Source organism: Leucopleurus acutus, assembly GCF_964270905.1.
Source record: "Leucopleurus acutus genome assembly, chromosome: 11".
NCBI classification, from domain to species: Eukaryota; Metazoa; Chordata; class Mammalia; order Artiodactyla; family Delphinidae; genus Leucopleurus; species Leucopleurus acutus.
In genome coordinates this window covers 10,553,073-10,580,029 of record NC_139152.1, presented here as the reverse complement: position 1 = coordinate 10,580,029, position 26,957 = coordinate 10,553,073, and the positions used below count along the sequence as shown (strand labels likewise).

Sequence of the window (26,957 nt, the reverse complement as noted above, 5' to 3'; positions counted from 1 at the left end):
CGACCGGCTTTCCCACCGATCCGCGCCCCCGGCGGACGGCCGCGAGGAGACAGAGCGCGGCCCCTGCTCCGCCCCTCCCGCCGAGTCCCACCTCCCCGAGCGCGCTCCGAGGGGCGGAGCCCGAGGCGCCCCGCCCACCCACCCCGCGCTCGCCTCGCCCATTCGACACGCTAAACCCTCCCCGATCGCCCCGCCCATCCGTCACGCCCCGCCCTCCCCCCCACCCACTCCGGGTAGACCAGCTGACGCCAGCCGCAGCGGCCACCCAGCTTCTACCCGTGCATCCAGAGCGCCGCGGCGACACCATGTTGGGCATGATCAAGAACTCGCTGTTTGGGAGCGTAGAGACTTGGCCTTGGCAGATCCTGAGCAAAGGGGGCAAGGTAGGCCCACAGGGCTGCCGGGGACTAGAAGGGCGGCCGCGCCCACCGCACCCTGTTCGCGGCTGGAGCGTGGACAGGTGGGGCAGGAAAGTGCCCGGGATTGTGCGTTCTGGCGTCTGCCGTGGCCACGGCCCTCCGATGCCCAGCGCTTGGACTGGGAAGGAGGGGAGTAGGAGGTCGGGTGCAGCGGGGCGGAGGGCTCTGCTGGGAGGAGGGGAGACAATGAGGCAGGATGGGTTTGAGGGGAGAATCCCAGCTTACCGAGATGGACTGCGCCTCTTGAGTGCATTCGTCCATTTAAACATTCCAAACTTTATGAATATTTGTTCGCTGAGAGGCCTTCGGTTGCAGGAAAGACTGGAAAAGTGCTTGTCCTTGAGAAACTCCCAAACTGTCCTTGGTGGAGAACTGAATATAAAAAACAAGATCTGCTCTGCGAAGGAGGTAACTGTTCAAGTCCGGGAGCGCAGGCGAAGGAGCAGTCCGTTCAGCCAACGGGTGATAGTGGGGCCTGCGCAGAGAAGGTGCCGTCAGCTAGGCCTCCGGGATGTGCAGGAATGCACGGAAACAAGAAGAGCCCGTGCAAAGGCCCAGAGCTGTCAAATGGCTTGTTGGCCTATGGGAGTTGGACTCCTAGAATACAGGATGAGTGAGGAGGGCATCATTGCAGTTTTCCCCCAAATTAACATTAGTGCTCACCCAGGCAAATTGGACTGCCCCCTGAAAACAAATCTGCCACTAGATGATAATCTCCTGTGGACAGGTACTTTGCGCACCTCGCGGCTGTATACTCAGCTCCCTGCCCGGTGCTTCGTCTGTTAAAGGACTGTGTTGTCTGGGGGGCCAAAGTCAGGTACCCATTACATTGATCATCACACAAAAACCCTCAACTAGAGTCTGGACTCTTCAAGCAGCTATAGCCAGAGGCCTGTTACTTCATCTGTCTATATCTGTTTCCTTAGCCTTACGTAGAATAAGCACTTTAGCCCTGATCAAAGGTGACCTATTCAGGTACCTACAAGCAGCCAGGCACATAATGAAAATGAGTGACAAAGTATAAGGCAGGGTGTGAACTGAGGCAAGTTGGAGACAGAGAACTCAAGTCCCCATCTGCAAAGGGTAATTCAAGGCAGTTGTCATGCAGTGAGGTGAACCAGGGTTGCTGGGTTTTTAAGGAAAACCAGTAATCCAGACTCTTCATGTGAAATCTCTAAATTTAAAATTTATTCATTCAACAAATAACTGTTGAGTGGGCCGGGTACTCTTATAGGCAATGGGGATAAAGCAGTGGACAAAACTGGCAAAAATCCCTGTCCTCATGGAACTTCTATTTTAGTGACTAGTGAACAAGTAAGTCAAATATTTCATGTATCAGGTGGTGATCAGTGCTGTGATCAAAAATAAAGCAGGGGGGCTTCCCTGGTGGCACAGTGGTTGAGAGTCCGCTTGCCGATGCAGGGGACACGGGTTCGTGCCCCAGTCCGGGAAGATCCCACATGCCGCGGAGCGGCTGGGCCCTTGAGCCATGGCCGCTGAGCCTGCGCGTCCGGAGCCTGTGCTCCGCAAGGGGAGAGGCCACAATGGTGAGAGGCCCGCGTACCGCAAAAATAAATAAATAAATAAAAATTTTAAAAATTAAAAAATAAAATAAATAAAGCAGGGAAGGGGAGGAGGGACTAGAGAGTGTTAGGGGTGAGGCTACGGTTTTAAGTAGGACAACTGTGTCAGGTGTTTTTTTTTGTTTTGTTTTGTTTTGTGGTACACAGGCCTCTCACTGCCGTGGCCTCTCCCGTTGCGGAGCACAGGCTCCGGACGCGCAGGCTCAGCGGCCATGGCTCACAGACCCAGCCGCTCCGCAGCATGTGGGATCCTCCCGGACCGGGGCACGAACCCGTGTCCCCCGCATCGGCAGGCGGACCCTCAACCACTGCGCCACCAGGGAAGCCCTGTGTCAGTTTTAACTGTTACAAATGTTTGTAAACCCTGCGGGTCAGGTAGGCAGTAGGATCTGTCTGTGGTGGGATGTCGCCTGTGTGCATACCAGTCTGTGGACACGGCCCGAGGATCTCCAGGGTCCTCGTTGGCCTTGACACTTGAGGAATCCACGTGTTAACCCACAGCTTGCAGAGAACTTTCCTTTCTGTAGTAGAATTGGGCTCACTTTGTCTTTGCTGTTAACAATTATTTGCAGTGCAGGCTGAGGGTCTGGGCTCCCAGTGGGAGGCACTAGAGGGAGATAGGAGGGCTGGAAGAAGGGAGAGGCCAGGGTATTTCTCCCTCGCCTCCTCCTCCCTGTCAGGTCCCTGGAAGCAGGAGCTTCTCTGGGGCTCCAGTTCTTGCTAGCCAGGCCACCATGGTTTTGGTTCTCACCAAGTGATCCAGGTCTCTGAACTCAGGTAAAAGATGACCCTCCCTCTACCTCTGCAGGGCGCTTACTAACCTCAGGGGTGCTTCACTGTCCCTGCTGGGCATCTCAGCTCTTCTTGATCTGTGAAATCAGTTCTCTGAATCAAGGTGCCTCTGTTCAGAATACTCCAGTCATTTGGTTTTCTGTTAGCCCCTTATAGTACAGTGTCACCTGCCACTGATTTGGCGTCTCCAGGGATAAATGCAGCTCCCCGATCGGCATCTTCCCTCAACATCTGATAAGAATATGGAACCATACGGGATATTGTTACCAGGCGGAAGCAGATCATTTAACCTGAATGAACCTCAGTTCCTGCACCTGTAGAAAGGGCATCAAAATATCTTCCCCATCCACTCCCAGAGTTGCTAGAAATATTAAATTGTTTAAGAAACATGAAGATGATTTATAAGCTAATACACCCTCCACATGTAGTAATATCGTTACGTTGGAACTCATTTCAGCTCCACTCTTACTAGCTTCGTGGTCACAGCTCACTTAACCTCTCTGATGCTAATCATGAGAGAAAATAATAATCCACGTCTCATAACATTGTTTTGAAATGTAAAGGAGAAAACCAATTATAAATTGTTCAACAAAATACCTAGCACTTGATTGTTAACTTGCCCTTAGTTTTCCAGGTAATTTGGGTTAAGTTACTTAACCTCTCAACCACTCTGAACCCTGAAATTCCTCAGCTGTAAGATGAGAATGACAGTGCCTTATGTGACAATTAATTAAACAGCCGAAGATTCTTGTAATCTTTTTTTAAAAAAATATACAAATTCAGGGTGTTGTTATTGTGAAGAGAGCCTCTTTCTGAAATGATCTCTCTCTTCCTGGAAAGAGCCTGGGTCAGAAACCATTGTTCACTTTCCTGGGTGAATGAATATATTACACAGGGTGCCCCACGTAGCTCAAAGTCAAGACTCAACCAGATGTTCAGGGCTGATTCCAGGCACCTGGTGGGGAGGCCCAGGCTGCTGCATACCTTATCAGGTCCTTCTGCATTTCTTGGGGAGGGCGGAAGATGCACAGCTCTCTGTGTGGGGTTGGGTGGGTCTTGTGGGTACTGAGAGCAGGACTGATATTAGTAATGGACATCTTTATGGGATTTGTTTCCAGCCTGTGCACATTGATTAGGACCCCACTGCCTGGCTTGGAATCCTTACCCCACCTCTTGCCACTGTATCTTGGGCCCGTTACTTAACCTCGTTTTCATCCGAAAATGAAGATAAAAACACTTACTTCTTCACAGGGTTGTTTAAAATAATACGTGACACATAGAAAGTACTCAGTTAGGTTGATCATTATTATAATAATTATTGTTGTTTTCTTATAGTGAGAAAGCTAGCTTCCAAAATCAGCATGTATACCAGCCACAGCAGGTGGCAAGAGAAAAAAACACCCTCGCAGAGGACCTTGCGAGGCATTCTTGCAACATCTCTGTCTGGGACTTGAACTTGACCAGGGTTCCAACTGAATGTTGAAAACTTCTATTTGTGGCCACTGGCTGAAATCCTCATCTAGTTACTGATGTGGGAGCACAAGCTAGCTGAATGTGGGGCGAGGGAAGGCCATTATGCCATTATTTTGTTACACGTAACAAGGAAATGCACTCAAGATGTTAAATTTGAAGAATCACATGTGCTAACAGTGTTAACTTAGGCGCTTTGTTTTCTGCAGAAATAGAGCTCTATTTAAATTCAGCTCCCTGGAAAATCAGAATAGTTGGATAATATCCATCTCTCAAAGCTAAATTTTCATAGTGATGCAGTGGTTCAAATGAGAAGTTACAGACATAGATGCTGTGAAAACAGGCAGTACCTGTTGGAGAACCACCTTCAGACAATGTGGCACAACCTTCCTCCAGGATGGATATATATAGTTAGGCTAGGTTCTCATCTCTCCAGCCAGCTATGGCTACCATATTCCTTTTCATTAGAGTAAAGCCAGGCTTCACTCCACGGCCTCCTTTCCCACAGATCCTTATAGAGGGCCTACTATGTATATGTGTAAGACGTGGTCTTAGATGCTGGGAGATACAGCGGTACACAATACAGACAGTCCATGACCCATGGGGCTTACGATTGCAGTTGGAGATTAAACACACTATTATTCCATTACAATTTCCATTGTAATTATATTCCACTATAATTCCATTGTAATTATAATTACAATATACTATGTTGTGAAAATGCAAGGGCCTATAAAAATATCATGGGGAACCTGTTTTAAACTGGGATCCTCTCTGCGGAAGTGACTTTTAGGTTGCGACCTGTTGGGTGAGTAGGGATTCATTGGGCAGAGACAGGAAAGGAATCCCCCAGGCAGAGGAAGAGGCAGGTACGGAGGCCCTGAGGCAGGAATGACTGTGGCATTGAAGCAAACAGCAGAAGGCCAGTGAGGAGGTGCTCTGGGTATGGCCGGCAAAGTAGGAAGAAGCTCAGTGGTGCCTGGACCATCACAGATAAGTTAAGAACTTGGTGAATGACAGCATTTAGGCGGGGGATTAATTAACGTGATTAATTTATATAGAATGCTCTGTGTATGTTCCCTGGGCAACACAGCCTCATTCACAGCTTTGGTTGCCCTTTATGCTGATGCATCCTAACTGAGCCAGGCCTCTGCTGAGTCCAGACCCATGTGTCCAACTGTACAATGGACAGTCTGCTCATCTGTAACAGGAGACAGATAAACCAGTGGATTTGTAAGCGCCCTTCCAGCTCTAGTGTCACCTGTCTTTGAAGTTCATGGGAAGGCAAGATCATTCAGGAAGAAGAGGTAAAGTTAAGCTCAGCCTTAAAGGATGGTAGACTTATCATGGGGGCTGGGCTCCCCGAATCAAACTGGATTCCTTTCTCTGCAGCCGTTCCTTTCTGGCCGTGGACTTTTCTGCCTCGGGGCACAAGCTGAGAACATGCTCACTCAAGACTCAGACACACCTGCAAAACCCTATATTTAGATTAGTAGGTTGAACTAATTTGGGGTAGATGAAATGAACTTGCTGTCAGATCACCATCATTGGACTAATGGTTCCAAAATCCAGCTCCCTGTGAGAGCCTTCAGATGTTCGGAGATCTGGGTCCTGCCAGAGTCTCTGGCCTCCTTTCTTGCCATGCCCTGCTGGACCGTTCTTGCTCCAGTGGCAGTGAATTACTTGTATTTTTCACCGTCACCATAAAGTTCTTCAGCTCTTTGCTTTTACCCCTAGGGTGCCCGCTACCTGAAATTGCCCTCCCTGAACTATCAGAGCACTTACTACATCATATAATGATCATGTAATGCTTCTCACCATCCAACGAGACTGCCCGTATCATATTAATCTCCAACTCTGTAGCACCTGGCAGAGGTTTTCAGTAGATGTTTATTCGATGAATCAATGCATCGGTGACTGAATGTCCAGTTGGATGCTCTGTAAGCACCTCAAATTCAGCTTGGCCTACCCAAACTTGTAAACAGACACCCATGTCCCCCAAACTAACCTAGGTGGTCCTCTCCCATGCTCCCACACTGCCCTGGAGCGCCTCTCCCCTTAAACATATCGTCAAGTTATAACCTGTTTTCCTGGCTACTTCTATTAGACCATGCCTCCTGATGTCAGGGACCGTGTCTTTCATCTCTTTAGTTGTTGGTTGAATGAATAAAGGAAGGAAAGAAAACAAAGGAGAGAGCCAGCCAGCTCTTTCTCCCGTGAGAATTGGTCATTGGTTTCTTCATTTGTAAGAGAAGGAGCTGCATTGAATGACTTTTGATGGCCCTGTTCTGAGTGTGATGCGAACCTACAAATGTCTGTCAGAAATAACTACCTCAGTAGCTACAGAAAGAGGTTAAAAAATACCCAATTCATCCCCTGTGGAGCATAGAGCCTTGTGGCAAGCATTAGACCAGAGTTTGGGGATTTGAATTCTGGTTCCAGCTTCACCACTCAGCAGCTGTGTGGCCTTGGGCAACTCAGTCTCTCTGGTTCTTCATTTCCTCTTTGGTAAAATGAGTTTGATTGGGTGAACCTTGAAACCTCTTTCAGGCTGAAATTCTGTGACTCCCAGAGTGACAGTTCTGGAATTTAAAACATTTTAAGTGGCAAGACTTAGTGGGACCTCCAAAGAAGGCTGGGTCTGGTCTCTGCTATGACAGAAGGAGCCAGAAAGAGCAAGATACCCCGAGTTTACATAACACAGTTTGCTACTGAAGGCTCTTTGGAAGTGGCAGACTCACTAAGGGGAGGGCCTCACAGCAGTCCTCAGAATTAGTAGGCACAGTGCCCCAAAGTCGAGGCCAGTTTGTGGCCTCTTGATTCTTGGTCTGGTGCAATTTCCCCTGCCCCATGTGGAGGGAAGTATATGAAATTGGCACTCAGCGTTTATGTTCAGATTTCCCTAACCCTTTCTCACTACTCGCCTTCAATTTTGCATTACAAAAACAATAGGTGTTTTTGCATTCTAAGTTTATAATATTAAGTGTACTTTTTCAGACAGTATAGGCCACTCACAGTCCTACCCTCCTCTAGAGATTCATTATATCCCCTTGGAAGTTGAATCTTCAGTCTAAGATGTTGTAGGAAGGCCTGTTTGACCAGCCCAGGGCAGCCAGGTCCTCTATCATGTGTCTATTTTTTACAATCATTAGTAAGAGAGGCACCTCCTTAATCAATAAATAAATATCTTTTGAGCATCTAACATGTAAAGCTCTGGGATATAGTTTCTGTCCACAAAGACCTAGCAGATTTTTCAAACTGTACTGGTGTTCCGTTACCAGATAGTAAAATTAATATAGATCAAGGTTTTTTTTCTTTTAGTGGACTAGACTAAAATTCACTTGAGTGGAGCAGAATAGAAATAAACAGGATAGAAAGAAAAGGCATGTCGCTATGGAGAACAGTATGGAGGTTCCTTTAAAAACTAAAGATAGAGCTACTATGTGATCCTGAAATCCTACTGCTGGGCATATATCCAGAAAAAAACATAATTCGAAAAGATACATGCACCCCAATGTTCACTGCAGCACTATTTACAATAGCCAAGACATGGAAGCAACCTAAATGTCCATCGACAGCTGAATGGATAAATGAGGTGTAGTGTCTATACACAATGGAACATTACTCAGCCATAAAAAAGAATGAAACAATGCCATTTGCAGCAACGTGAATGGACCTAGAGATTATCATACTAAGTGAAGTAAGTCAGACAAAGATATACATCATATGATATCGCTTATATGTGGAATCTTTAAAAAATGATACAAATGAACTTATATACGAAACAGAAATAGATCCATGGGCATGGAAAACAAACTTATGATTACCAAAGGGTAAGGTGGGGGGAGGGATAAATTAGGAGTTTGGGATTAACATATACACACTACTATATGTATTAAATAGATAACCAACAAGGACCTACTATATAGCACAGGGAACTATACCCAATATTTTGTAATAACTTATAAGGGAACAGAATCTGAAAAAGAATATATATATATATATATATATATATCTGAACCACTTTGTTGTACTAACACAACATTGTAAATCAACTATACTTCAATTTAAAAGAAAAGACATGTATAATCATGCATCCGGTCCATACAGGTAAAGTGTTATTTTGTGAAACTTTGCTTCAAACGTGTATGTTCATGATAGGGTGTGGTGTAAAAATGTATTTCTTGTTATGGATTGTGGTTTTTTTTTAAAGTTTGAAAGTGCTGCCTTACAGTATGTTCAGGAATACAAAATTTTTTCATATGAGACATCAAATGGTGAAGAAGAGGAAGAGGGGTGAAAGAGAGCTGTGTGGGTCTATAGGGAAAGGGTAATGACCTTAGGGCAGAGACTCAACACAGAGAGGGGATCACTGCCAAGGAGGAAGGGTTTGGGGGGGAAGTGACAGTGCAGCTGGTCATTGAGGGGCAGATTGGGAAGAGGAATTGCATCTGGGAGTACAGTGTGAAAAGAACTACTCTGATTCTTCTTGAATTGCAGCCCTTCTACTAGATTGAGGCTAATCTTGGGGCCATAGAGTTTTGTGGGATGGTTGCTGTATTTCTTTGTTTCCTCCTTCGCAATTTTCTCTTCTCTTTTCCTGGGTCTCCTATTATTCAGAGGTTGGATCTCTTGGCTTGATCCTTTGATTTTCTTTTCTATTTTCTACTTCTTTGCCTTTTTACTTGACTTTCTAGAATATTTCCTTCAATTTTCTCTTCCAGCCTTTCCACTGAATTTTTCCTGTTATATTTTTAATTTCCCAGAGCTCTTTGATTTCAGAACAGTCTATTTTTATAGCATACTGGGGATGTTCTCGGTGGTTTGGGTTGTAATACCTTCTATTATTTCTCTGTGAATATTGATTATATGAAGTTTTTTCTGCTGTCTCTACATCTGTAAGAAATCTCAGAATCTGTTTGTCGTGGCCCTTCATTCTCTGGCCAGTCTCTTCCCTGTCACCATCGTTGGGCTCTTTATGGAAGGTTCCTTAGCAGTGTGTGCCTCTGGTAACTGGACTTTCACTGTTTCTAGAGTCATCACAGGTTGCTACTTTCTATCTCTTAAGTGCTGCATATTCTCTGCCTCTAGGGAGAGGTCTCCTATGAGGAGAGGGCCTGTGAAGGTGGGAAGTTTGCCACAGTGGAAGTGACTGATAAGCCTGTGGATGAGGCTCTACGGGAAGCAATGCCCAAAGTTGTGAAGTATGTGGGAGGCTCCAATGACAAGGGTGAGTATCCCTGAAGGATTGGCTCTGGTCTCATAGGCCAGGGCTGCATAGTCTCACGTCATCAATGGAAAACACAGGGAGGGACCACAAGGCACCTGTCACTACCTGTTTCAGTGGCACGTGAACTTGCTGTGCTCCGTGGGCAGGGAGGCTCTGGGGAGACCCACTGACTTCATGCCAGTCTCCCCCGACTTTGTGGGATCCCCGCTCAGTAGCACTGAGTTCATGCTTCTCTTCCAGGTGTGGAGATACAACGCTGATTGTTTGTTTCTTTGTTATTTTTTAACCCTACAGTGCTTATCATGTCTTTGGGTTAGTGGACTGGGTAAGGTGTGCCCACGATAAGCCAGGCCACAGAATAAGGCCAGCTTCTGACATGAGACCTCTGCCCCCACACTGGAAATCTCCAGAGTCAGCCCCCTGGTAGCTCAGATTGTGTGGGGATACCGAGGATCAGTGAGTGATGATTATGGAGGGTCCATGGCTCTGTTCCGGCAAATAAAGAGCCTGAGAATTCTTAGGCTGCTCCCCTGTTAAAGTCCTGGCAGTCCAGGGGAATTCCCTGACGGTCCGGTGGTTAGGACTCAGCGCTCTCACTGCCGGGGGCCCAGGTTCGATCCCTGGTCGGGGAACTAAGATCCTACAAGCCGTGTGGCATGGCCTAAAAATAATAAACAAACAAATAAATAAATAAATAAAAAGACTTGGCAGTCTGTGCTGGCTGCCTCCCTGTTTTAAAATGAGAGGCCTGAAGTTTCAGTGTGCCTATTAGTATGTAAACCATATTTAAATACGAATTGAACTCTTTAGGTCTCTAATTTGTCCTGCACTTTGGAACCAGTGCAAACCCAAAATGGGTCAAAACACAAGGTGAAAAAAGAGACAATGTGTTGAATTTTTAGGATATATCTCAAGTTGATAATTGAGAAAGTTAGAAACTAGTATTAACCTTAGTAACACTTACTAGGACCAAAGTAATCAGGCTTTGGACATAAGTTGACCAGTAGGAGGTCAAGAAGAAATCTTTTCCTTCTTAGCACTGTCATAACATTTTCTTTAGAAGAAAATATGTGTAAAAATTATAAACTCATTAAAAAATTTTGAAAATAACAAAACAGCACCCCTAATCCATCTTTTCTAATATAATCATTGTCGTCTTCAAATGTATTTTTTAGGGCTTTTTAATAGGTTTTTAAAATGTAATCATAGTGTTTGTGCAATACATCCTGCTTCTGTCACTTATTTCATAATTATTTTACACTGTAGCTAAAGAGTCCTAAGCATAACTATTAACAGATAAATCAAATTGCATCATGTGCCTATCACTTACTTAGACATATTCCTATTTTGAACATTTATATGAATCCCAATTTTTCACAATTATAAATTCTGCTGCAAGGAAAATCCTATTACCTATAACCTTTTCCGTATCTTGGATTATTTCATTAAAATCAACAATTAGATAGGAAGTAATTAGATACTGATATATTTACAGTCTTAAATATATATTACCAAATAATTTTTTCCAGACGAGTTGAAACACTCTTACCTCCAATATATACAAATAAGAGGCGTTTTGTCTGTGTCTGATGATATGTTTTAATGCCTGAAACACTTATTATGAATTTCAAGAACAACAAATATTGTCTTGGAAGAAGAATGAGACCAGCAGATGGTCCATGGGCCTGAGCAGGTTCTGTCTCTAACACCCACATCCATCTGTGGGGTTTTGTGTTTTCAGGAATCGGGATGGGGATGACAGTTCCTATTTCCTTTGCCGTATTCCCCAGTGCCGATGGGTCCCTACAGAAGAAATTAAAAGTCTGGTTCCGGATTCCAAATGAGTTTCAAAGCGACCCACCAGCTCCCAGCGATGACAGCATTAAGATCGAAGACAGGGAAGGCATCACTGTCTATTCCACGTAAGGAAACTATTCTTTAGGCATACACGGGTAGCACTTGAATCATCTGCAGTGAGCACTTGCATTTTCTTTTTCCAGTTTTGAGATGGAATTGACATATAATATTGCATTAGTTTAAAATACAACATAATGCTTTGATATATGTTTATCTTATGAAATGATTACCACCATTTAGTTAACATCGTTCATTAAACAAAGTTACAAATTTTTTTCCTGAGATGAGAATTTTTTTTTTTTTTTTACAAATTTATTTGGCTGCATTAGGTCTTTGTTGCTGCACGCAGGCTTTCTCTAGTTGCGACGAGCAGGGGCTACTCTTCATTGCAATGCGCAGGCTTCTCACTGCGGTGGCTTCTCTTGTTGAAGAGCATGGGCTCTAGAGCACAGGCTCAGTAGTTGTGGCGCATGGGCTTAGTTGCTCCCTGACATGTGGGATCTTCCCTGACCAGGGCTCGAACCCGTGTCCCCTGCATTGGCAGGTGGATTCTTAACCACTGCGCTACCAGGGAAATCCCCATGAGAAATTTTAAGATCCACTCTCTTAGTAACTTTCAAATATATGACACAATGTACAATATTGTTAACTGTGGTCACTGCTGTACATTACATCCCATCCCCAGAACTAATTTATCTTATAGCTGGATGTTTCTACCTTTTGACCACCTTTAGCTAGATCTCCCACCCTCCACCTCCCCACCCTCCAGCAATCACCAATCTGTTCTCTGTATCTGTGAGTTCAGTTGTTGTTTTTTTTAATTCCACATATGAGTGAGATTATACAGTATTTCCCTTTCTCTGACTTATTTCATTTAGCATGGTGCTTTCACAGTCCAGCCATGTTGCTGCAAATGGCAAGATTTCCTTCTTTTTATGGCTAAGTGATATTCCATTGTATGTATGTACCACATCTTCTTTATCCATTCATCTGTCTATGGACCCTTACGTCATTTCTACACCTTGGCTATGGTAAATAATGCTGCAGTGAACATACGGGTGCTGATACCTCTTCAAGCTAGTGATTTCATTTCCTTCAGATATATACTCATAAGTGGAATTGCTAGATCATATGGTAGTTCTATTTTTAATTTTGTGAGGAACTTCCATACTGTTTTGCATAGTGGCTGCACCAATATACATTCCCGCCAGCAGTGCATAAGGATTCCGTTTTCTCCTCATCCTTGCCAGCACTTGTCACTTCTTGTCTTTTTCATAATAGCCATTCTAACAAGTGTGAGGTGACATCTCATGTGGCTTCGATTTTCATTTCCCTGCTGATTAGTGGTGTTGAGCACCTTTTCATGTACCTCTTGGCCATTTGTATATCTTTTTTGGAAAAAGGTCTATTCAGATCCTCTGCCCACTTTTTAATCTGATTGTTTGGGTTTTTTTACTCTCGAGTTATATTTTTTTTTATATATTTTGGATATTAACCCATTACATATATACGATTTGCAAATAATTTCTCTCATTTAATATGTTGCCATTTTATTTTGTGGATGGTTTCCTTTTTCTGTGCAGATGGTTTTTAGCTTTATGTAGTCCCACTTGTTTATTTTTGCTTCTGTTGCCTGTGTTTTCAGAGTCAAATACAAAAAAAATCATTGCCAAGACCGATGTCAGGGAGGTTACCCTCTATGGTTTCTCCTAGGAATTTTACAGTTTCAGGTCTTATGTTCAAGTTTTTCATCCATTTTGAGTTGATTTTTGTGTATGGTGTAAGACAGTAGTCCAGTTTCAATCTTTTGCATGTGGCTATCCAGTTTTCCCAACACCATCTACTGAAGAGACTGTCCTTTCCCTATGGTACATTCTTGGCTGCTTTGTTGTAAATTAGTTGACCATGTATGGCTGGGTTTATTTCTGGACTCTCTGTTCTGTTCCATTGATCTTTGTATCTGTTTTTATGCCAATACCATACTGTTTTGATTATGATAGCTTTGTAATATAGTTTGAAATCAGGAAATGTGATGCCTTCAGCTTTGTTCTTCTTTCTCCAGATTTCTTTGGCTATTCAGGGTCTTTTGTGGTTCCATACAAATTTTAACATTGTTTTTCTATTTCTGTAAAAAATTCCATTGAAATTTTAATAAGGGTTTCATTAAATCTACAGATTGCTTTGGGTAATATGAACATTTTAACAATATTAATTCTTCTAATCCATGAGCGTGGAATATCTTTCCATTTATTTGTGTCTTCTCCAGATTTTCCATTAATGTCTTAATAGTTTTCGGTGTAAAGATCTTTCACCTCCTTGGTTAAATTTATTCCTAGGTATTTTGTTCTTTCTGATGCAATTGTAAATGGGATTATTTCTTTTTTTTTTTTTTTTTTTGCTGTACGCAGGCCTCTCATTGTTGTGGCCTGTCCCGTTGTGGAGCACGGGCTCCAGACGCGCAGGCTCAGCGGCCATGGCTCACAGGCCCAGCTGCTCCGCGGCATGTGGGATCTTCCCAGACCGCGACACGAACCCGTGTCCCCTGCATCGGCAGGCAGACTCTCAACCACTGCACCACTAGGAAAGCCCGGGATTATTTCTTAATTTCTCTTTCTAAATTCATATTATTGATGAATTAAGAAATACTGAGTACTGACTTTCTTCTTAAATTTCTTCAGCCTACACACAAACATTTGCACTGTATCTAAGTAAACGCCTTTGCCAGTTGCCAAACTGATTTGGATATAGAGAATATCCCCTCAGCTTAAGCTGAACATCTACATTAGCCACAGCAGGGTTCTGGGAGATTCAGAGAATATCTAAGTCAGTCTGTAGTTTGGGGTCATGAATATCTGGGGAGCATAAAGGGCTAGAGATACTTCGTTTTTACCCCACACTCCCCTTGAATGCCAGAAGGGCAGAGAGCATTTGCCAGAGCCGGACTGCTACTGCCTTAGTTATTCATGGTCTGTGGGCCTTTCAGCAGAGAACATGTGCCTCCTATTATTCTAGTCCTGTTTCCAGGGCTTTACTTGGGGTCCAGTTCCCTTGACTTTAGAGAAAAGCAGGTGCAAGTGGTTGCATGATTTTATTCTTTAGGCCTCAACCTCCCTTCAGAAGCCAGGTCTCTTCTAGATAATCAGTGACTCCCCAGTTGTTAAAATCCTCCTGTGTGACAGGTGCCTCCACCTCTTCTGCTCCAGCCCTCATTCAGACTTTCCAGCTTTCACTGCAGAGGCTGCAGAGAAAGCAAACTCTATTTAAAGAATACCTAGACTATCTTTTCCCAGGGCTGGGACTAGGGTGAGGAAGCAGGTGCACCTGTTGTGCAAAATTTAAGGAGACACTCAGTCTCATAGTTGTCCAAGTGTATGTAGGGTTGGCCCTGAGAGTGAGTACCTCCTTAAATCTTGAGCCCCAGGCATCTCAGCTGTCTCATTCTAGTTCCCACTCTGTCCTCTCCTAGTTCCCACTCTATCCTCTCCATCCTCTTTCCTGCGTCTTGGGAGGCAGCCTGGTGTAATATGATGAACAAGTATATTTTAGTTTGATCCTGGATGATGCTTGGGAAGTTACTCAGCCTCTATAAGACTTGGTTTTCCCATCTTGTAAGTGCTGATAATATAATCTACCTCATAGTATTATTGTTAGAGACTATCTTTCAGTATTTACTGAGATGCTATTTATAAACTGCTTAATGTTTATGACCTGTAGTAGGTTTCAGTAATTCTTTCTCTTTGCCCCTTCTTATTTCATAAGAAATGAGGTTGACATGATTAAATCAGGTCACATAAGACTTCAAGCAGAACGGACTAGTTTCTAATCATTTCTCTTTCCAAACCCAGGATAATAACTTGGTCCCATTTTTTTCTTTTGCCTTTAACTTTTTAGTAGGGAAATCTTCAAACTTATAGAAAGATAGAATAAGAAAATGAAACCCTATGTACCCATCATTCATCTTAAATGATAATTAACTCAAGGCCAATTTTGTGTCATGTGTATCCTCACAACTTCAACCTGGTCCCGACCCTAAATTATTTTTAGGCAAATTCCAGGGCATTATATTATTTCATTCATAAATATTTTATTGTGACTACTGAAGACTTTTTAAAAATAGAAAAAAATCTTATTATTCCTAAAATTTTAACAATTCATTACTGTTATAATAATTTTAAATATCCAGTGTTCAGTTTTCTCCTACTAGCTCATAATTTGTTCCTACAGTTTGTTTGAATCTGGCTCCAAATAAGATGCATCCATTGCAATTGGTTGGTACATCTTTGAAGCTTTTATTTATCTGTTGATCTTCTCACCACCACACGTTTTCATTTTTCCTTGCCGTTTATGGATCATTTATCCTAGTGTTTCCCACAGTCTGAATTTTGCTGGTTTCCTTCCTGTGGCATTTTAACATGTTTCTCTGTCCCTGTACTGCCTGAAATTAGTAGTCAGAACTAGAGGCATAATCAGATTCAAGTTTGAGTTCGGGGCAAGGATATTTCAAAGATGGTGTTGTGTATCTCCATCAGGGGCTCATGCTTGCCTCTGGTTTTGTGATATTAGTGACCTTAGATCACCATTTCCCAGATGCCATGTTTCCTAAGAGGTTGTCAAATGATAATATTCTCTGTTTTTCCTTCTTCATTTATTAGCCGGAGTACTTTGGTAAAGAGAAACTTCCCTTCATCTACTATTTAGTTTCCCTGAGAGAGAGTTGTAGAAAAAAGGCCAGATACCTTCTCTTTATCAGTTTTCAGAATAATGATTTCATTTCTTAACATCCTCCAAAGGGGCGGCAGTGTTGATCTCTGGTTTTTGAGTACCGATATAAACATATGAATTCAAACATAATTGATGTGTTTCAGTTCTTTGCGGTTATTATTCTCACTGATGCTCAAACTGTCCCATCTTTGGCCAGTGGGAACCTCTTCAAGTTGCTTTCTTGGTCCTTTTGACATGACCCTGGTAATCTTCAGTAACTTCCTTGGTTTCTGGTAGGACAGGATATTTCAAGCGCATCCTGACATTTCTTGTTTTAGAGCTGGAATTAGCCATTTCTCCAAGGAACCCTGGTTCCTTATGGTGGGAAAGGGAATCTCTTTAAAAGCTACTATTCAAGCCAGGTCTGTCGAAGTTTCCTTTACTGCAACCTAAACAGAGAGGAGAGTGACAAAGACGGCATCTAGCATGGCTCAAGGAATTTTTTTTAACCTGTTAGCATCTGATCCTAAGTTAGCATCTGTTCATTCCTCAACTAGCCACTAGGTGTCACTGCACAGTCAAGTGTGCATTTAAAAGTACCTTTCTGTGGAAGGCAGAGTTGATGACATAATAGAAGGCACAAATACTGTTTCAAATACACAGTGCATCCTTAACGCAGTCTTCCTTTTTTATGACCTTGTGAAGGGATGTCCATTGACTAGCAGTATGTATTACCAACACTGTTTAAATGAATAGAAGGCTATGAAAAATTAACGTGATCAGAGTTTTTTCAGTATTCACAAGAGGCAACAGAGTTGTCCTCACACTTCGATGAGTGGCCTCATTCCAGACTACTGTCCTCCCTCTGTGCTCTATAAAGGCCACTTAGGTTAGAGCTCAGCCTCCTCAGTGCAGTTCAACAGAGACCAACAGCAGGAGAGGTTCGATGGTGTTAACGAGACTTTCATGATCTTAATGAAATGTCTGGGTATAAAGGGAAGAGTTGGAAACAAGGAGCTCGTTGTCGGGGTGACCTGTGCTCCAAGGTCAGCTCTACCGCTTAATGGCCAGAGGACCTTTGGCATCTCACCGAGCCTCTGTGTGACTCAGTGTCCTTATCCGTGAGATGGGGGTAAGAGTAGCACCCCAGGGCTTCCCTGGTGGCGCAGTGGTTGAGAGTCCGCCTGCCGATGCAGGGGACACGGGTTCGTGCACCAGTCCGGGAGGATCCCACATGCCACGGTGCGGCTGGGCCCATGAGCCATAGCCGCTAAGCCTGCACGTCCGGAGCCTGTGCTCCGCAAAGGGGGAGGCCGCAGCAGTGAGAGGCCCGCGTACCGCAAAAAAAAAAAAAAAAAACCCAAAAACAAAAAAGTTGGTAAATAAGGGGAATTCCCTGGCGAGCCAGTGATTGGGACTCTGCGCTTTCACGGCCGAGGGCGCAGGTTCAATCCCTCGTCTGGGAACTAAGATTCCACAAGCCACGCGGCCAAAAAATGTAAAACTAAGATAAAACAAAACAAAAAGGGGGATTTGAGGGCTCTTTAAAAAATATTTTTAAATTAAAAACAGAAAAGTTGGTGAATAAGTAAATGAATGAAAGTCTTGGACCTTGCCTCCTGCTCTCCTCCCTCAAGATCTCGGCCCCTCCCGATAGCTTCAGCTGCAGCTGCCACCCTTCCATCAGTAACTCTCCTGCCTGACCTCCCTCCAGCTCCCTTAAACGTCTTACCATTCCTCAGACTCACTGTGAAGACAAAGGCGAGGCCACTTACGCATTCAATCATTCATTCATTCCAAAAACATCACATCTTCATCACTCACTTACTCTGTGCCAGGAAGCGTTTTAGGTGCTGGAAATATAGCAGGGGGCAAAGCGTCTGCCCCTTGAGGTGGGAGAAACATTATAGTGGAGAAAACAGACAAAAAGCAAATGCCTTGAGATATTTCAGGACAGCGTCGTTCCAGAGATAAGAAGTGGTATCTGAACTGAAATTATAGGGAAGCCTATTTCTACTCAAAAATAAATACATTCGGGGGCTTCCCTGGTGGCACAGTGGTTGAGAATCTGCCTGCTAATGCAGGGGACACGGGTTCGAGCCCTGGTCTGGGAGGATCCCACATGCCGCGGAGCAACTAGGCCCGTGAGCCACAACTACTGAGCCGGCGCGTCTGGAGCCCATGCTCCGCAACAAGAGAGGCCGCGATAGTGAGAGACCCGCACACCGCGATGAAGAGTGGTCCCCGCTTGCCACAACTAGAGAAAGCCCTCGCACAGAAATGAAGACCCAACACAGCAAAAATTAATTAATTAATAAACTCCTACCCCCAACATCTAAAAAAAAAAATTAAAATAAGTAAATAAATACATTCGGGACTTCCCTGGCAGTCCAATGGTTAAGACTCCACACTTCCCATGCAGGGGGCTCAGGTTTGATCCCTGGTCGGGGAACTAAGATCCCACATGCCATGCGGCACAACCAAAACAAAAAGTAGAATAAAATAAATAAGTAAATACATGTATACATACCTTCTGGCACAATCTGTCTCAGAGTAAAATGGACAGATGATGAGGCGCTGAAGCCCTAGCCCTGGAGGAATTCAGATACCATCTGAACGGATGTGCGACAATTATGCATGCAACGTTTGTCCCAAGTGGCAAGTTTGGCTGCATTTGACAAACGTTTATCGTGTACCTCTGCTATTTAAGCCCCTTCCCCTCTGAGCCAGCGATAAGATTCTGTAACTAAAACCTAATCCATCACTGTTCACTCCCCCCACAGCTGCTCAGTTGTCCCTTTAGTCTAGTACTTGGAAGGGGCTTCAGTCACTATTTCCAGGTGGGTGAACCCAGATCAACACGGTAGTGCTGCTGCCTTTTATCACAAGCTCCCTGGGCAGCATCGCCGTGTAAACCTCCTCGGGCGGCTCCCAAATCAGCACGTCCGAATGGAACTCCCATTCCTTCCCACATCTGACCCCCAGTGTTCTGTCTTCCCAGAGGCCCCTCCATCCTGCGCATCCCGTTCACATCCATCCTGACTCCTTCATCTTCAGCGTCAGTGTTGGCCGAGTCCTGGTCACCTCCTGGCTGTGCCTTCCCCTCGATCCGCACGGCCACGGCCCTCATCACCTGAACCGTTGCCTGAACCGTTGCCGAGGCCTCCTTAGCGTTTGTCGTCCCTCCAGCTCTGCCTCTGCTGAGAGGTCCTTTTGTCTCCGCCAGCCCTAAAGCACAGGACCGATCGCACTACTGCCCCCTGCTGTTGGGCTCTGCCCGAGGCACATCCGAGGTTTGGGACCAAGGCCAAGCTAGTAATAAGAAGGGGGATGGGTGGACTTTGGGTTGGGTCCCCAAATGTTTGGCCGGGCAGTGAAGCCTAGTAAAATGCCTTGTTGTGGCGTGTACTGTCCTCCACAACACAGCCCCACTCCAGGGGTCCGCCTAGCCTCAGAGCATCCCACCCACACCTCCCAAGCCCCGCCTCAAACACATGCACATACGATATCCACTCCCAGACCTTCACTCACTCGCCCAGCTCCTCTCAGCCCTTCCCCAACCTCTGCTCATTGCAAGCTCTGTGAGGGCAGGAATTTTTGTCATGTTGTTCATTGCCGCCATCAGAAGAGACGCTCAAGAGATAGACAGCAGCTTGATATCACGTCCGTAGCATCCTCCCCTTCATGTTCTAAGTCAGAACCAATCCGTCCCTGTTCCCTGCCCCCAGAGCGTTCTGCGTGTACCTCCGTTCTGGTGTTTTCTCCTGCCCTGCCTAATCTTTATGTGTGTCTCTGTCCTGGCCACTACAGTGAGACCTGGCCCGGGTAGAAAGTCTTCCCCGTCGTCTTTACGGCTCTGTGCTCTCGAGAGCGTGTGCTTCCCGCTTGAGCGATGCTCAACTCGATAAGCCTGGTTCAATCTGACTGAATGAAATGCCACACGGTGTTAAGCTTCTTTCCTGTTGATGTGGAATTATCAGCTCTTCGGCTTACGCTTCTTCTGCTTAGCACAGGGCTGTGTGCGTGGCAGACTCTCCACAGATCTGTGCTGACCTGTTGATTGTGAAAGTTCTAGGCCACGTCGGATGGTCAGGCTCAGAGCCATTCCATCTCTCCTCTTCCTCGCTGCCTGCCTGCTCCAAGCACTCCCTGAAAGATAACACGTTCTGATTTTTCGGACCTGGGACCAAAGTCTCCGTCTGTTAACCCGCCTCAATGACACCTGCATCATCCCCCCCACACCCCAACTCTTCCAGACCTGTTTAGACAGTTCCTTTTTTTTTTCATCTTTATTGGAGTATAATTGCTTTACAATGGTGTGTTAGTTTCTGCTTTATAACAAAGCGAATCAGTTATACATACACATATGTTCCCATATCTCCTTCCTCTTGCGTCTCCCTCCCACCCTCCCTATCTCACCCCTCTAGGTGGTCACAAAGCACCGAGCTGATCTCCCTGTGCTATGAAGCTGCTTCCCACTAGGTATCTATTTTACATTTGGTAGTGTATATATGTCCATGCCACTCTCTCACTTCGTCCCAGCTTACCCTTCCCCCTCCCCATATCCTCAAGTCCATTCTCTAGTAGGTCTGTGTCTTTATTCCTGTCTTACCCCTAGGTTCTTCATGACATAGACAGTTCCTTTTGTATTCTGGAATCCAGGGCATGTGTGTCCTTCCTTGGTTCCCATGGTAACCAAATTCTTGGGAATACTGAGCTCTGACTACAGAGCCCTGGTGGTGAGCGGCTTTGAAGAGGGAGACTCGGACACTGGTTAACAGGCTCGCAGAAATGATGTATAGACTTCCTGTTTCTTTCCTTTGAGAAGCTCAGAGCGCTTTACAAGCATTCCTTAACTCACACTCAGATGTGCCCGTGGACTTGGAGAGCTGGGGGTACAGCGTGGTTATCCTCCGAGTGCTGCGTGGAAGCTGAGCCCTGGGGAACGAGGCAGCCGGAGCCGGGCCTCCTTCACGTCTTAGGGCTCTGCGCCTGGGAGGGTCTGGCTTTCTGGCTTGTTTGTGCGGTTCTGTGATGGGGGTTCGGGTCAGCTGGTTAGACTGGCAGCGGGGAGCACACGCGGATCTGTTCCGCAGCTCATCCAGCTTTGCTCGTTTCCCAGTAGAATGCTTCCTTGATGAAGCAATAGGGAAATTTTCATCCTCGTTACAAGCATCTTAGTCAGCCTGGGAAAAAATAGAAAAAGTCAAGGGTTTTTTTTTTTCTTTTTTCTGGTAATGGATTTAAGAATCCCTGAACGATGACGTTCTCCGCATCACTCTCTGCCGGGTCTCCTTGGACTCAGGTGGGTCCTTCTCAGCGGCCTTTGCTGAGTCTTCATCCTCCTCCCAGCAGCGGGGGACTAGGATCTCTGAGAACAGCCTGCTGACTTTCTGTACGCTTACCACCTGGGCCCCATCGCCCTCTTCGCTCTGACCAGAGCCAGCACCTACTCACAGGTGTCGCCCAAGTTTCTGTCGCTAGACCCGTCTCTTTCCCCGGTCGTATCTCTGACTCCAGTTCCTGCCCAAGTCTAGGGAGATTTCACAGTGCCCAGCACACACTTAGGGGCTCGATAATTGTTGCACGAATTCGTTTCATCGAGGCACCTTCGTAGCAATATGCCCCAAACCAGATGAAAAACCCACCCGCCCCGATTCCCTCTTCTGGTTGGTGGTGTCAGTTTCCACTCAGAGACTTAACTGGAAGCCCTGGAGAATCCTTGACTCCCTCCACCCCACCCCCGCCCTGGCCTCTCCCCGCCCCACGCTCACGTCCCACATTTGCCTTTGTCCAGGCTTTCGTCATCTCTCTATCAGCTGTTCCTGGCCTCCCGTGACTCCCTTCCCCTCATCCCTCTACCCACCCCACCCCAGAGGGGTCTCTCCAAACTACAGTCCGATCACGGCAGTCCCTTAGCTTTAAAACCCCTTCCCGAGTCCATCTTTGCATCTAAGGTCAGGCTCAGAGTCCTTAGCCTGCCCTTCAAGGCCCTTTCCAACACGGCCCCAGTCCATCCACTTTGTTTGAATCCCCACCACTGTGCCCTTAGTAGGTGCTTCAGATTTTATTCTATGAGTGAGTGAAGATGGAGGCCAACAGACTTTGCCCTCATCTGTAAGCCTATCAACCTGAAGACAGCGACTTCCATCATTTCTCCCAGACGGTTCATTTAGCCAAGAGGTCTAATATGTGTGTTAGGTGCTCAGAATACACCAGTGGCCAAAGAGTGACAAAGATCCCTGCCCTCATGGGGCCTGTATTCTACCAGGGGCCTCAGACCATAAACAATGAATAACTTTTATATAGTATGTTAGAAGGTGAGAAGTTCTGAAGAAAGAAAAGGATAGGAAAGGACGGAGGGAGGAAAGAAGGAAGGAAGGGAGGGAGGAAAGAAAGAAGGGAGGGAGGGAGGAAGGGAGGAAAGAAGGAAGAAAGGGAGGGAGGGAGGAAAGAAGGAAGGAAGGGAGGGAGGGAGGGAGGGAGGAAAGAAAGAAGGGAGGGGAAAGGAGGAATGGGGAAGGGGAGTGGGGTTACAAGATCGAAAGCATTTTTGGAGGAGGCCTCTTTGAGAAGATGAGGTTGTTAATTGAGCCAGTTCTTCATCATTAAGCTCTCTTGCTAGTTACTTTACATCACCATTCTGTCTCTCACCTCAGGCATCAGGGAACTGAACGACTGTTCTGAGCAAATTGCAAAGTAACAACAATAGCTACTGTTTGCTGTGCATTTCCCACTTGATGGGCAGGAGGCTGAGTGAGGAGTTTGCGTGGTTTTCTTTTTTGATCTTTACAACAGCCTTCTGAAATTGATGCCCTCATTCCTACTGAACAGATGAAGGACCTGAAGGTTAGAGAAATGCAAGCATTTGCCCAAGACCATGAGCTAGACGGTGGCAGAGGTAGGATGTGAGCACACAACTAGGCATTTTGCCTCTCAACTGATGAATGAAGGTATTTGAGGACCACTCCTTTGGATGTTTGTAGAAACCAGTAGCTTAAAGAGCCAACATCATCGATTTACACAGAAAACAGCTTAGTATCACAGCGTGAGAGGGGGCTGCAGAGGCATTTAACACCTGATCACCCCACCCCCATCCAGCATCTGATTCGTTTCAGACCCGCGGTCCTCAATCTATAGACATTCTTCAAAAATAAGCCCAGGGTCTTACAGGCTTTTATTGTCAGAACAATCCTTCCTTAATATTCATCCTCTGCCTCCTAATCCAGTTTTATCTCATTTGAGCCTCAATGAAGCTAGAACTCACCTTTCTCCATCTGCCTTATAATCTTTCTTCAGTAGACTTGAAGGACCAAGCCTCCTGTCTCCCAAATTGGTCTCAGCCCTGTCCATGTGCTGTAGCTATTGTCTAGACATCAGAACAACCAACTCCTTAGAGATGAAATCCTGGGTATTTTCAAAGCAGTAACCCTGTAATCAATGTGCTGAATGCTTAGCGAGTTATAAAAGAATAATGCATTTGGCCGCATCTTGGCTGGGTGCAGAGTCAGACCTCTGAGTCATCAAGCTCGTTAGAAATGGGGATGTGTCTGACACTAGTCAAGACTGTAATGCAGCCCCAGATTTAGAGTGGTGTATTTAGGGTAGGTCACAGGACGAATTTTGGAGCGAAGGCAGGTGACGTAAGGAGAGAATAACAGTCGTGAAAAGACAAACTTTATTGCTTCTCTATCTCCACCTTCTGCCATCAAGAGAAAAGCCTGATTTGGAAAAATCATCTTTACTTACTAGAAAAAGAAGGCTTTCCTGATTTGAGGAGAAGGGATCTATTAGAAGTGATTTCTCTTTTGCGGTACGCGGGCCTCTCACTGCTGTGGCCTCTCCCGTTGCGGAGCACAGGCTCCGGACGCGCAGGCTCAGCGGCCATGGCTCAAGGGCCCAGCCACTCTGCGGCATGTGGGATCTTCCTGGACCGGGGCACGAACCCACGTTTCCCCTGCATCGGGAGGCGGACTCTCAACCACTGCGCCACCAGGGAAGCCCCGAAGTGATTTCCTTATTTGGGGCAGGCATGCTTAAAGCTTGCCTGGGGGCCCTGCCTTTGGTAGCTCTGTTTTCTTTTGTTTGTTTGTTTTTTAACATCTTTATTGGAGTATAATTGCTTTACAATGGTGTGTTAGTTTCTGCTGTATAACAAAGTGAATCACCTATACATATACATATATCCCCATATCTCCTCCCTCTTGAGTCTCCCTCCCACCCTCCCTACCCCACCCCTCTAGGTGGTCACAAGGTAGCTCTGTTTTTTAACAAAGCTGCTACTTGTCCTTAGAACTGCTCTGCAGTGGGAGAAACAGGAGCTCCAGCTCCACCCTAACTCCCTTGGTTCTCCTCCCCGCCAGCTGGCGACAGAGAGGCAGGGAAGAGAGGCGACTGGGGCAGCAGAGGAAGCTAGAGAAAAGGGTAAAGACATGGCTTTGGGAAAAGTCAGCTTCCCATCTCTTCAGGAAATTTCAGAAAGGGAAGGGAAGCTCGCCTTTAGTACCGACTACAGTAGTGGTTCCAGACTGGTTCCAGGACCCTCACAGATACCAAAATCCAAGGATGCCGGAGTCCCTTACCTAAAGTGGTGTCGTATTCGCATATAATCTACATACGTCCTTCCACCTACTTTAAACCATCTCTAGATGACTTATAATACCTATTACTGTAAATGCTATGTAAATAGTTGATGGCACGTGGCAAATTTAAAGTTTGGCTTTTTGGAACTTTCTGGAACGTTTTTTTCCCGCCAAATATTTTCAATCTGCAGTTGGTTGAACCTGCGGGTACAGAACCCCCCGACGCAGAGGGCCAAACGTAGTGTGGTTCAGGCCCTGCGTTAGAGTTTTTTACATCCGTGATTGTAGTTAATGCTCATAACCGACTGGAAGAAAAAGGAAACACATCCCTGTTTTACAAACGAGGCTCACTCTCGGTGAGATTCGTTCCACCCCTGTAGGAAGGGGCAGATCTGAAGTCTTAACAACTAGAGCATGCTTGTCGTAATAAGAGTAGTGAGTGACTCTTTTGACGTCCCCCCATCTCTCTGAGACCCTGTCCTTTCTGAACCAGTGACTTGCTTTGTGTCCTCAGGCAGTTTGGCGGTTATGCCAAGGCAACTGACTACGTAGCTCATGCCGCCGAGCTGCGCACCACCCTGGAGGGTACAGCCACCTGCCGGAGTGACTTCTACTTCTGCACTGGGTATGACCCTCCCATGAAGCCCTACGGACGTCGCAACGAGGTCTGGCTGGTGAAGAGCAATGAATAATTGGCTGAACTAGAGCTCCCTGGATGCTTGCGTCTGTGCCCACTTCCTCCAGGAGGAAATGAAGTTCCCTGTGCAGCTCCAGCAGGGCCGACTTTCCTTCAGAGCCAATCAGTCACTGCCAATTTCCTGAAATAAGCACGTTCCAGATCCTGAGGCTCTTGTTCTCGTGGAGGGAAATAAGGCACCCACGATACATATGCGTCCTTCTAAATGACTTAGAAAATTCCGTGGTAGACCAGAAAAACCCAGCAGCATTTTCCCAGCTCTCTGGATCCCTAAAAACTGATTTTTAAAAATTATTGAAACCGTATTTTTGTTATTGAGGAAGAAGTGTGATTTACGTGTGATCTTTCATCTCTGATTCTTATAAGAGCTTTCTTTAAAAAGAAACTGGAAATAAAGATCTTTGACTTAAACAGCTGAGGCGAATCCTAAGTGTAGTTCTTTTCCAAGATTCCACAGGCGTATAGATACTACTGATGGTGTTTACTGTCACAGGAATCCCGTGTTTACAGTTCCAAAGTCCTTCATCATAGAAGCCCAAAGATCCCAGGGAAGGAGGACACGCACCACATGCTAAACCACAGACACTTACCGTGACCGTGTCACAGCGATTCCACGCTCTGAAGTTGAGGAAACTGTTTGCAGCTGTGGGCCACAAAGGGTTCCAGGGACCACAAAGATAGACCAAGAAGAAAACTCACTACCCTAGATGCATAACCATGGAGACGGGAAGACCTGCCCAGAGGGTTTATGCAGGATGATGAGACGAGGTCAGAAAAGCTGGGGTCCAGTTTCATTCACTGAAGAGGATAGAAGTGAAAGAATCAATGTGCCTCTTGGCCAGAAGAGAAGGAAAGGGGGCTCGAGGCTGTGAGGGGCGGTGGGGAAGGTAGCTAAGCTGGACCCAAGTGCCTGGGGGAGCCAGTGAGGATGAGAGCCAGTGGGCCACAGCACCGGGAGGGCGCGCCATCCTCCCAGGGTGCACAGGGCCAGCCCTGTCAACAGCCCTCCACGGGGTTTGCTGAAGAGGAATGAGAGCTATGTCTTCACCTCTCCTGGCCGTCTTTCAAAACAGTGGTCTCTTCTAGGGGATGGGCTTCCCCCTTTCTGAAGATCATTGGGAAATCACAGTGGCTACCGGCCTTGACTGCTGTCAGAGGCCATGCTGGGTGCCTTCCATGCACACTTTATGAAGGAGGTGCTGTCATGACCCCCATGCACATGAGGAGCTGAGAGTCCCAACATTTGTAATGTTTGGACTTACTCATTTCCTTTTTTTCCATCTCTCACACTTGATAATATGTTTGATAGGAAAGAGGTCCACACCTGCTTTGTTCTCCATTATATCCCCAGCACTCAGTTCAGGGTCATCCATCGTTTAAGAATGAATTAAGCTGTAAGTAACAGAAAACTAAACCAGCAGTAGCTTAAGCTAATAAAATTCTATTTTCTCATGGAGCAGGACATCTAGAGATAGGTCAGTGGCTCAGTGCTTACGTCTCTGTACTCGCCTTGCTCCTTCCCTCATGATTACAAGATGGCTGCAAGCTCCTGCCATCTCATCCATGTTCCGGGTTGGAAAAGGGGAGCGAAAGAAAGGCTGTATTAGCTGCATCTGTCCCATTTTA

General features: G+C 45.8%; 1 protein-coding gene across 1 annotated transcript; it reads left to right on the top strand.

Moving 5' to 3' along the window:
* The first annotated feature begins 245 nt into the window (after positions 1–245).
* On the top strand, positions 246–25,747 carry HEBP1 (heme binding protein 1). Its single transcript, XM_082850881.1, has 4 exons — positions 246–383; positions 9,356–9,494; positions 11,236–11,416; positions 25,149–25,747. Exons 1-4 carry the CDS (start codon positions 306–308, stop codon positions 25,324–25,326), a joined length of 576 nt encoding a protein of 191 aa, XP_082707007.1. The 5' UTR covers positions 246–305; the 3' UTR covers positions 25,327–25,747.
* Positions 25,748–26,957: the final 1,210 nt, after the last annotated feature.